General features: G+C 35.5%; 1 protein-coding gene across 1 annotated transcript; it reads left to right on the top strand.

The window, feature by feature from the left end:
- The first annotated feature begins 5466 nt into the window (after positions 1–5466).
- On the top strand, positions 5467–6853 carry LOC108360129 (aldose reductase). The gene is made up of 2 exons (XM_017612305.1): positions 5467–5564; positions 5603–6853. Exon 2 carries the CDS (start codon positions 5657–5659, stop codon positions 6590–6592), a length of 936 nt encoding a protein of 311 aa, XP_017467794.1. The 5' UTR covers positions 5467–5564; positions 5603–5656; the 3' UTR covers positions 6593–6853.
- The last annotated feature ends 4964 nt before the right edge of the window (positions 6854–11817 follow it).

Raw genomic sequence — 11817 nt, 5'->3', positions numbered from 1 at the left:
AAAAACAAATAACTTAAGGACGAGCATACTAAAAAGTTAAGCATTCTAAAAATAGAATTATTAGCACAAACCAACAAAACCAACAACCACATGATCAAGTGAATTGCAGCGGAATAGCTGCGCTTGATTGTGTTGGCATAACAAAAATGAAAATAGTGGAAATAAGCAAACGATAATTTACAAGGCGTCTTAGCACGGTGCATAGGCAACTGGCTGAGTCAGTGGGATCGTCGGTTCGAATCCTACTGAAAGAAGTCTGATGAGGAAATGTGGTGATTTCCGAAATAGCTATCACTTCTACCATTTTTTCAAATTATTGTTGCTTTTCCACAATAAATTTTCATTTGAAAAATGGCCTCGAGCTCATTATAAAATTGTTGAATATAATTGTTAAAAGGCCAAAAAATAACAAAAAACATATAATTTTTAAATAAATAACTCCCTTAATTGAAGTTGAATTCGATTTTTTAAAAGGTGGCAGCCCTCATTCATGAATAGAGAATGATTTTATACATCTCCATACCAATTTCCAGTCTCACTTCCCTAATTGTTGTAACGCTCCTTAGCAGTGAATCCACCGCCTTCTTGATAGCAGCTACTTCCGCCTCGAATACACTGCAAGAGTCTGATGGTAAGCTCTCGGCAAAAGACCCCACCACCAACCCTGCCGTCCAGTTTCGATCCATCCGTGAAGAAGTTCACCGCACCCCTCCTCCAGAAGTACGGCCCGATCCACTCCTCCCTTGAGGGAAAGTGGACAGAGAAGAAGCTCCTTGGAGCCATATCGGTGGCGCAGAAATACGTACGATCAGGGATGAAATCGAAGCGCCCTAAAACTCCAGAGTATCCAGTCCCTAAGTTGGTCAACCAATCGGTTTCCCTGAGTCTAATAGCCGTTCCCGCCGCGTCAATTTTGCCTGCAACATCAGCATAACATTCAGTGGTAACGTGGCAATATATGCTGCCCGTTGTATACGCTCCAGCTGCCTAGCTAGTGTAGCCTTTTCCAGTGAGTTCCACCAGACTAGGGCGCCATAAAACCTAATTGGCTTAACTACGGTCTCGTAGAGCCAATAGACAACTTTAGGCGAGATACCCCATCTCTTACCAATAACTCCCCGACAGAAATATAAGGCCGCTGATGCCTTTCTTGCCCTTTCCCCGAGGTTTGGCCTCCAAGACAACTTCCTGCCTAGGATCAAGATCAATGACTTGACCTTGTCAGACAGCTGTAAGCGCAGACCTCCAACTGAGGGAAAAACAACGGCGGGGATTTTGTATTTTCTTGTGAATAAGACCAGGGCTCGAATCGTAACATCAGTTCACGGATCGAAAACCATACGATAGAAAATTACGTGATCCGTCAGGCGGTATAAACTGAATGGGACAAGGAGTACGTTCACGTATGTCATAATGCGAAAAATGTATTTTTACGTGACGAGTAATACGATACCGTATGTTACGATTCGAGCTCAGTTCTGTCTTACTAGGGTTGACGGCGAGGCCACTTTTGGCAGCCCAGTTAGTAACTATGTTAAGGTACCGTCAGTTCATTTAGCTAAAGATTTTGCAGTGCTAATGAATTTTTTTTTTTTAATTTTAATTAATATTCTTTTTGTTAGATAACACCGTGCGACTAAAACCAAAAATTTTTAAAACACACGAAAAAATCAATATATTCACAAAAATAGGAGCCAAATAAAGTATAACTGCGTTTTTACTTTTTCTCTCTGGCGTCAGGATCTTTTTAAAGGACTTTGAAATTTCCAGGATATGATTGAAAAAAAAAAACAAGTAAGAGCAGCGCTGTCTTCGGCTATGCCGAAGGCTCCATACCTTTCATGAGCATCTGAAAATTTTACGTTAACAGATTACTGCATTTGAAAAAATTTATATATTCACAGCAGACGTAGATAGAGGAGATACATATATAAAAAATTCTAGCTAAACAATCAGAGGTATGGAAGATAGCACCAATCTAAGTGATTTTCACTGCTGTGTGATCGGTACGTTAACCGGTAACACAATTTAATGTGTTTAGCTTCCTACATAAAGGAGATACATATATCGCGAAAACTGGTATCTGAACAATCAGTGGTACAAGAGATTAAGATTATACAGCATTTTGACGATTTTCTCAGTAGACTTTGTATTATTATTTAAAAAATAGATTACGAAATTAATCGGTTTTAGCTGTCCAAATAAAGGAGTTTTACAGTAAAACCCCATATCTGAACAATCAGTTTTATGGGGGCAATAAACAGGTTATAGTGACCCGATCTTTGTTAATTTTACTGTAAACTTTCTGTTGATAATGAGTGAAAATAGTGCGAAATTTCATGTTTCTAGCTGCATAGATGGAGTAGTTATAACAAAAAATCGCATATCTGAACAATCAGTTGTATTGGACCTATATGTAAAAGTGACCCGATCTTTGTTATTTTCACTATAAGTATTCTGTTAGTAGTAAGTGGAAACGGTGCGAATTTTGATGTTCCTAGCTGCATAAATGAAGAAGTTATGGCGAAAAATCTCATATCTGAACAATCAGTTGTATGGTGGATATAGGTTGTAGTGACTCGATCTTCGCCATTTTCACTGAAAGTATTCTTTTGATAATAAGTGAAAACAGTGCAAAATTTCATGTGTCTAGCTACTTAAATGGAGGAGTTATAACGAAAAATCTTATATCTGAACAATCAGTTGTATGAGAGCTATATGTTATAGTGACCCGATCTTTGTAATTTTCACTCTAAGTTTTCTGTTGATAATGGGTGGAAGTATTCCAAAATTTCATGTTCCTAGCTGCATAAATGGAGAAGTTATAACGAAAAGTCTCATATCTGAACAATCAGTTGTATGGGAGCTATATGTTATAGTGGTCCGATTCTTCCGGTTCCGACAAATGATTAATACATTATAAAAATACACCCACCTACCAAATTTGATCCGGATATCTCGAAAACTGAGAGACTAGATTGCATACAAACAGACGGACAGACAGACAGACAGACAGACAGACGGACAGACGGACATGGCTAAATCGACTCAGCTCGCCGTTCTGATCATTTAAGTATACATTTTAATGGGTCTATCTCTTCTTATTCTGGTACTTACAAACATCGGACCAAAGTTATAATACCATTTCATGCTCATGAAAGGTATAATAATTATTTAAAAAATTGGTGCATTGTAGAGTAGCAATATGGGTATCAGTTCAAAGGAAAAACTCTGTAGAATTAAAAAAAAATTTTATTTAACTTTAACTTTACCCTTGAATATCCTTGGAAATTTCCAAAATTTAAAAAAGNAGTTCAAAGGAAAAACTCTGTAGAATTAAAAAAAAATTTTATTTAACTTTAACTTTACCCTTGAATATCCTTGGAAATTTCCAAAATTTAAAAAAGAAAATATATGTCAAGGACTAATATGTAAACTACCACATCCTTGAATTTCGTCCTTCTAACTTTATTAGTTTTAGTTGAAAAAAAATGTACACTTCTCTTTATAAGATATTGATAGTTACAATATACATAAATAAAGATACTTGAATCATTGCACTGTACAGCACTCCGCTGGGTATTAGTCCAAACCAATTTTATTGAAGAGATTGGGTCATAGGTAATGTGACCAACTATTTCATAGCTCAAAGAAGTACAGGTTAGGTTAGGTTAGGTTAACGCCGCGAGCCGATTACGAAATTTCGAATGCGGCTAATTTCTATCCCTGAGAGCTCAGTATTTGTTCACAAGTGCGAGCCAAAAGGTTTCCATCTAAACCTCGCGAAGGTTGGACAGTCTAAAAGAAAGTGTGGAGATGATTCCACTTCAACTTCCTCTTGACAGCTAATACAAAAGGACCAGTCGAAATTTCTAGTCTCACCGCATGAATACCAATCGCACCTTTCGTACCCTTTCCTCAATGTTAGGCTTCCGCCGCCGTTGATCGTCCACCTAGTTACCTGGTTCAGGTAACCTTGAGCTAGATCAAAAAGGGTGTATAGAAATCGTTCCTTAACCAAAAGTTCCACATCGTCTACATAGGCGATCACCCGACAGCCCACTTTTCCAGTTCCTCTAGAAGGTCGTTTACAACCGCAATCCACGGCAGGGAAGACAGAACACCACCTTGTGGAGTGCTTCCATTGACTCCCCCACTCCGCCGCAACAGTTCTGTCACGAAGTAAGCTTATTAGGTTGGTCTCAACCCCCAGATTATGAATATACTTGACTATTGCCTCTGGAGTGACATTGTTGAAGGCCCCCTCGATATCGAAGAGGCTCCTACTGCATAATCTTCATGCGTGAAGGCTCCCTCTGACGACTTTGCAAATGTGTGTAGGGCGGTATTCACCGACCTTTTCTTGCAATAAGCATATTGAGATCTTCAAAGACAGTGACTGATAGGAGAAACATGATAGCCATTTCCGGCCTTCGGGATGAACGCAACACTGACTACGCTCCAAGGCTTGGGGATGTACCCGGTCCTCATGCATGGATCCAACCAATTGCACGACACCTTCAGAGCCCTTTGCAGCTGCGCAGATACAATGCAATGGGTCCCGGCGACTTTACAAAATATCGTAAAGAAGTACATTTGACTGTACTTCGAAGTACGAAGTACAAGAGGGCAAAAAAGAAGTACTGTACTTCCGAAAAAAGTACGGTTGGTCACATTAGTCATAGGTAAAAAAGTTATTTCTCCGTTTTTCGAAGTTAGCCTCCGAAATCGAGATATGGGCCTTCGAAGTTCGAAATAGGATATTTAGTAAAAAATTATTTTTTATTATTATATGTAAATAACTTAAAAACTAAAAATACAGTCGTAGACCGCCTTTAGCTCTTATTTAAATGATTTATAATTTTTCTTTTTGCAAACTTATATTACAGGTGCTATAAGGGGTCAAAAGTCGGGTCTTCGAAAAATTAAAAACCTTATATTTCAAACAATTTTGAACTGATTTTTAAAAAGTTGGTATCGTTGTAAACGTGCACACAGCACTTCATTTTATATCATAAATATGTAATAAATCTAAATTTATAATCAAAATCGCTGCAGAAAACACATTCAATCGCTAAAAAAATCACTACGAAGAGGTAGAAGACGGTGAAAACAAAACCGAAAAACGTCAAAAACGCTACGAAAACTTTTTTCTGAAAATCGATTACAAATACAACGATGGCTGATTAGGTGATCTGTAGTAGTTGGATTCATACTAATTATGATAAGAGCGCGGTTACCCACGAATGTCTACGTAGCGTAGCGTAGAAGTACGTAGAAAGATATCAAGTATGCTGTTGATAGAAAGAGAGAGAAGCAACGTCTACGTCAGGGTCATGCGGTGGTGAGTTTTTGTTAACACGCAGATCCCATAAGATAGATCGTGCCAGCTGTCTCGTTCTCCGTTTTTACGTCCGTGGGTAACTGCGCTTTAAGTATGACTCCATATACCTGCAAAACAAGTCGAGTGCTCAATAGTCATTCAGCCAGTCATCGCTTGCTTTTCAAGAGAAGATGAACAATAAGGCATATATGTAGCTAGTGTTTGTTACGTAAAAAGCGAAACTACATACATTTGTACATAAATGCATACATAGAAGCTATCCGAAAGATTGGTAAAAGAGGGAATTTTGTGATATTGTGAAATCGAATTGAAATGAATTCATTGGCACCGAAAATTAAACTCAGCAATGGCCAAGCGATACCATCTATTGGGCTGGGTACGTGGCGGTCGCGGGAATCCGATGCAGAACGCGCTGTGAAAGATGCCATTGACGTGGGTTACAGACACATTGACACCGCCTTTGTGTATGAAAACGAAGACGAAGTGGGACGAGCCATCAATGCCAAAATCGCTGAAGGCATCATTAAGCGTGAAGACATATTTGTTGTGACAAAGTTGGGCGGCATCCATCACGATCCGCAATTGGTGGAGCACGCGTGTCGTAAGAGTCTGTCCAACCTAGGCCTCGTTTACATCGATTTATATCTGATGCACTTCCCTGTTGGCCAAGTATACAAAGGCGATGAAAATGTGCACGGAACTGCGGAACTTTCCGACGTTGACTATCTAGACACCTGGCATGCTATGGAAAAACTCGTCGATGTGGGTTTGGTGCGTGGTATTGGCCTGTCCAATTTCAATGCGGAGCAAACGGAACGAGTGATACAGAATTGTCGCATACGCCCATTGGTCAACCAAGTGGAATGTCATCCCGGTTTCAATCAAAAAAAGTTGATCGCATTTTCTCGGCACCACAACATTGTTATTACGGCGTATTGTCCGTTGGCGCGTCCCAAACCGGATCAACAATGGCCTCCGTTTCTGTACGATGAAACTGCAAAGAAGTTAGCGCAAAAATATCAAAAGACAACTACGCAGATCTGTTTACGATATTTACTCCAGCTGGGTACTATACCGATTCCGAAGTCTGTAACGAAAAACCGCATCGAGGAGAATTTCGCTATTTTCGATTTCGAATTAAGGGACGAAGATATGAATATAATGGACGGCTATCACACAGGGCGGCGTTTAGTACCATTTTTGGCGATGAGCCGCCATAAATACTTTCCATTCAACTCAGAGTTCTAACTAGATACATATGTATATGCTACGTTGTGATTATTTGTACATAAAACTTTACACAAATAAAATATGTTAAATACTAAATTTGTTTAAGTTTAAATTCGTTTCTTAATTCCTAAGTATCTATACTTACATACATAGAAAGGCGGCGTCTAATATTTTTGGTTTCATTGCATAGTACCTAATTACAAGTTACTTAGTAAACTTCCCATGTATTTATGTACCAGTGTTGGGTAAATTTCAATTGTACGGACAATTAACAATTAATTAATTGTTAATTGTTAATTTCTACAGTTAACAATTAATTGGTTTGTGAATTTTATTAAAAATTAACGATTATAAATGCCTACTATATAGACCGGGGACCTGGATATGACAGTCATCCACATCCCAGGCCTGTGCCGTATTTTTTATTTTATTTATAAGTGGGTTAATTGTTATCAAAAAAGTGATTGCAATTAAATTAACTGCCGTGTGAAATTAAAAGTTTAATTGCAATTAATTTAATTGTAATGTACATAGGTATGTGTATAAACAAAAAAAAAAACAAATTCCTCACTTGAGAAAATGTTAATATAGAATTGCATATGCACATATATATGCATTAGGGATGTCAATTTTTTCGATTTTTACGATAACGGGATTTTAGGGATGTCGTTGGTTCAATTCCGTGATCAGTCCCGGGATTAAGATATTTATTATTCATCAACAACTTTACATGGATAAATTGCATCAATATGGTTTGAGAAGCTCTCCTACCGTATAATAAATAATAAGTAAATGTGTTTGGAACGTACTTTTTTATTTAAAGTGAAAATTATTTCATAAGTAACAAAACGAAAGAGAGTAATTAAATTTATATGCATTTAATAATACTTTAGCGTTTACATATAGTACTTGTGATCAGCTAATTATGCCAGCAACATTTTGATCAATCTTGGCTATCTTGCTTTCGTTTATTTAATGTTTATTATTTTTCCATAAAAGTCTAGCTCATTATATAACAAACACCATATAAATCCAGATTTCAAACTTTGTGCAAAAATTATGAAAAATCTGCAAATTTTCAGCTAAATTTTCAACTTTTTATTCAGATAAGAGCTAGACTTTTATGGAAAAATAATAAACATTAAATAAATAAAAGAAAAATAGCCAAAATTTATCAAAAGATGGCTGGCTTAATTAGCTGATTACAAGTGTATCTGATAAAGTAATTTAAATGATGTCGAAAAAAGCTCGATGCGAAAAATATTAAGTCAAGATTTTTATTTTCTGGTTGAAAGAAGTTCATAATACTACATAGTGGGGAGGTTCCATGGGTAACTGGACCTCAGAGTACAAAATTGTTTCTTTATAAAAATAACAAATATGTGGGTAAGACATGAATAAAAATCTTGAATCAACCAAAACATAACAAATTAAAGCTTTAAATGCATTTTTATTGCCTTTTTTACGTTTTGGAATCAATTTCTAAGTAAATTTTTTGAGTGAGTTTCAAATAGGTTGTGTTAAAAGTACTGTCAAATAATTTACGATTCTTAATTCATGTGTTTGGTAAGAAAAATATGTATTAGAACTCATATTAAATATAACTCAATAAAATTATATTATATATCAAATTGTGTGAGTGCTTTATCTACTTATATTACGAGTTATTATTAAGCAGTATTAGTCTTGTCCCACCCGTGACAAAAAAAGGTAAAAGTTGTTATTATTATATTATTACAGAAGTTGAAGTTGTGTTTCGGGTTTGTTACATAATGTTAGAACTTCATCGTCAATGTCAAAATAAAACATTTACAACAACAAACAATTGCATTTTCATTTCCACATAGTTTGATAAGAATAATTCAACAGTCAAGCATGTCCCACCCGTGACAGCTACGGGTGGTACAGTTGCTAGAGGTAGGTTTACAGGGCTGATAAGCTGGGGAGAAGGGCGGAAGCGCGGACTCGCCCATTACCTATATACCCTTGTGGTCAGCAGATTAAGTTAAGTGACATTTTGACNGACAGCTACGGGTGGTACAGTTGCTAGAGGTAGGTTTACAGGGCTGATAAGCTGGGGAGAAGGGCGGAAGCGCGGACTCGCCCATTACCTATATACCCTTGTGGTCAGCAGATTAAGTTAAGTGACATTTTGACCAGTTTTGGCTTTTTCTTTTGTTTATTAATGTTCATGGTTTTTTTTTTTATAAAAGTCTAGCACATTACATAACCAGAACCACATAAATCCACATTTCAAACTTCGTACAAAAATTATAAATTTCAACAAATTTCAAAAACAGTTACACCCAAAAATTTTAAACTTTTTGTTCATAATTTTTAGAAAAATTCTAGGTAGGCTTTTTCTTCTATATAAAAGGCACTATTTTAAGATAAAAGGTGAGTGAATTGAGCCCCTATTTGGATTCTTATATTTTTAATAACTAATCTTTAATATAGACCACACTAAAGGCTCCTTTTCATATAAAAATTCGTACGTGTGCCACCCGTGACAGAGGAATTTTGGATTTTTTTTATAATAAAGCCATCATTTTTGTTGTAGTTTTTGATTTGTTTGCATTCGTGGTTCTTTGTTTTATTATAAGACATCAAGTTCACACAGAAAAGTGAAATAAATTCGCAGAGTTTTCGTAAAATATATCTGCTCCCAAAAGCAGGTTCTTTTTTTGTCCCACCCGTGACAGAAGAAATAACTCAGATTTTTTCTTTATAGAAGTAAGCTGGCATTTTTTTCGTATTTTGCAATAACTCTTATGATAGTCAATTAGGTGTAGCTATATCAAAATGTAGAATTGTTCAGTACTTTATACTTAAATTTAAACAAGAAAGAACATTTTTTCTGTTCAAATGTCCCACCCGTGACGGCGGAATCGTCCAGAGGCAGAAATAAAAGAAGCGCCTTAAGTCTACCTCATATTATATCTAATTAACTGCATATAAATGGGCATTTCTCTGACGTCTGGATTTTTTTATAAAGACTTTATAATTTCAAAGATATGATTAATTCCAAAACCTATCTAAAAATTTCAGTACAATGTATAACAAAAATATGGGTACCAAATGAAAGAATTTTTGGGCTTCACAACGACGAATTGAATTGAATTTTAAGCTAATTAAGTTAGTCCTTAGCATATAATTTTTTTCAAAAATAAAAGTTGCAAGGAATATCGGGGATAAAATTATAAAAAAAGGTATTTTCATACCTACCCTTACGCACCAAAACATGTAATCTGTTTTAACTCTACATCTTCTCTTTCATATAGTACCCATACTGGTTTTTTAAGTACATTGCACTGAAATTTTTAAATCATTTTTTGAATTACTCATATCTTTCAAATTTCAAAGTTCTTTTAAAAAAAACCTGACGTCGGAGAGAAAAACTGAGAACGAAATTTTACAATCAGTTTCATTGCGAGAGTCGTGCCGAATGCAAGTCGTTTTTCGAGTCGAATCGTATCGAAAATTTAGCGTCATTGCCTAAAATTTCCACTCGACTATTGTATTAAAACGGAAGAACTTGGCAGCACTGCATAGTTTTCGACAATTTTCGTCGTTTACTTATTTCAGCACGACAGTAGACAATCGCAAACAAGTCGCTAAACATTACCGTTGATTTTTTAGAATTTTTTTTGTGGAGGGTGTTGCGCATTTTCTTCCATATAACACAAGATCAAAATTTTTTTTTGCTACAAAACTGCATTCCCCAACATTTTCTATATATTCTAATTAAAAATTTTGAAATTTTGATGACGATTTTTTTAAGTTTGATTGATTTTTTTGCAATTTATGCAAGCTTTGCAACTTTTGTTATTGTGATTTCTGTTATAGATTGAATTATATTTTAAATGAAAATTATTAAAAATAAATAAACATAATTTGCAAGCAATATCGTTTTGAATTTCGTTGCTAATTAGTTGCACGCATCTGTAAATATGTAGATTAGATGGCCCGACTCTCTATGCAAAGAAAAGGTTTGGTATACGGGTACTTCTCCAAGCTATCAGCCGATTTTAAATTGAAACCTTAATTTTATTGCTTTCATAACTCTTTGCTGTTTCACAAATACAGTACAGGCTCGATTTTGGATTCAAGTTGAATCATTCAACCAATAACTTTGTCCATTTATTATCTATACATAGTATAAAGGCAAGTCGAGAATCTTTGTACGCGGTAATCTCGAAAACTACTGATTTTCTCTAATATATTCTGTATCGATAGGAGAGTAACCTTTCTAATTTCGAATTTTAATAGGGCTGCCACCTGTTAAGAAAATTACTATACTCAATTCTAGCAAGCGTAGGTGTCAGTTCTGCACCGTCACTATCAAATGAAAAGACTTAGCCTCTGGATGTGTAATAATGTATTATTTTTCTGAGTAGGGTTGCCACCTGTTTAAAACCTATAAGATCTTCACCGCTCGTCGGATAAAAAAAACTGAGATACCAAATGAAAGCGCATGGCCTTCGCATGTACAAAAACTTTAAGATTTTTGAGTAGGATTGCCACCTATTTAAAATTCTCTCTATATAAATAATATAAAGGAAAGGCGAGATATTTTAACCACGCGACTGAACGGATTTAGACAAGATTTTTTATGTATATAATAAAGGAAGTACATCATGACATATGATTTCTTTCTCCAAATATGTAAATGTACATTCACATGCATACATTCAGCGCGTGGCGAAGCCTCGTGCATCCGTGGCCGGCTAGTAATATATGTATATATTATGTAATGTATAAAATTTGAATGAACCACTCAAATATGCCTATTTCCTTTTGTCAAACATTATTTTTCTTTTCTTCAATTATCCGAGGTGGCTTTGGTCTTGACCAACTCGGAAAAACGAGCTCTAGTGTACTGTTTAGAAGAAGCCTACGTACATACTAGGATGTTCGATTATTTACCCTTTTTCAAAACCGATTTTCGTGTTATTCGAAAAATTACAATCTGAAAAACCGGTGCCCGATTTTATTTTACATAGTTTTTAGTGAAAATGCTTATATTAGTATGAAGTAGGGATATGCGATTAATAGTTCTGGCTAGCTACATTGTGAAATAATCAGGTGACATAATGACACTAAAAAATTTTAAAATATGTTCACTAAAATTTTATTAATGTAAAAAACAAGCTTTTGGCAAGTAGTTAATCGTATTTAATGTAAAATTTAAACGTTTTTAAGAAAAGATATTATTTTTTTTTAAAGGTGACTGATTTATTTAT

This window comes from Rhagoletis zephyria, unplaced genomic scaffold, assembly GCF_001687245.7.
Source record: "Rhagoletis zephyria isolate East Lansing unplaced genomic scaffold, Rhagoletis_zephyria_1.1 Rzeph_scaffold_00522, whole genome shotgun sequence".
Taxonomy (NCBI): domain Eukaryota; kingdom Metazoa; phylum Arthropoda; class Insecta; order Diptera; family Tephritidae; genus Rhagoletis; species Rhagoletis zephyria.
This window is presented reverse-complemented; position numbering and strand designations above follow the sequence as displayed.

What these genes read in the sequence shown, in the direction of transcription:
- LOC108360129 (XM_017612305.1), top strand. Translation starts at nt 5,657, where the DNA reads ATGAATTCATTGGCACCGAAAATTAAACTCAGCAATGGCCAAGCGATA.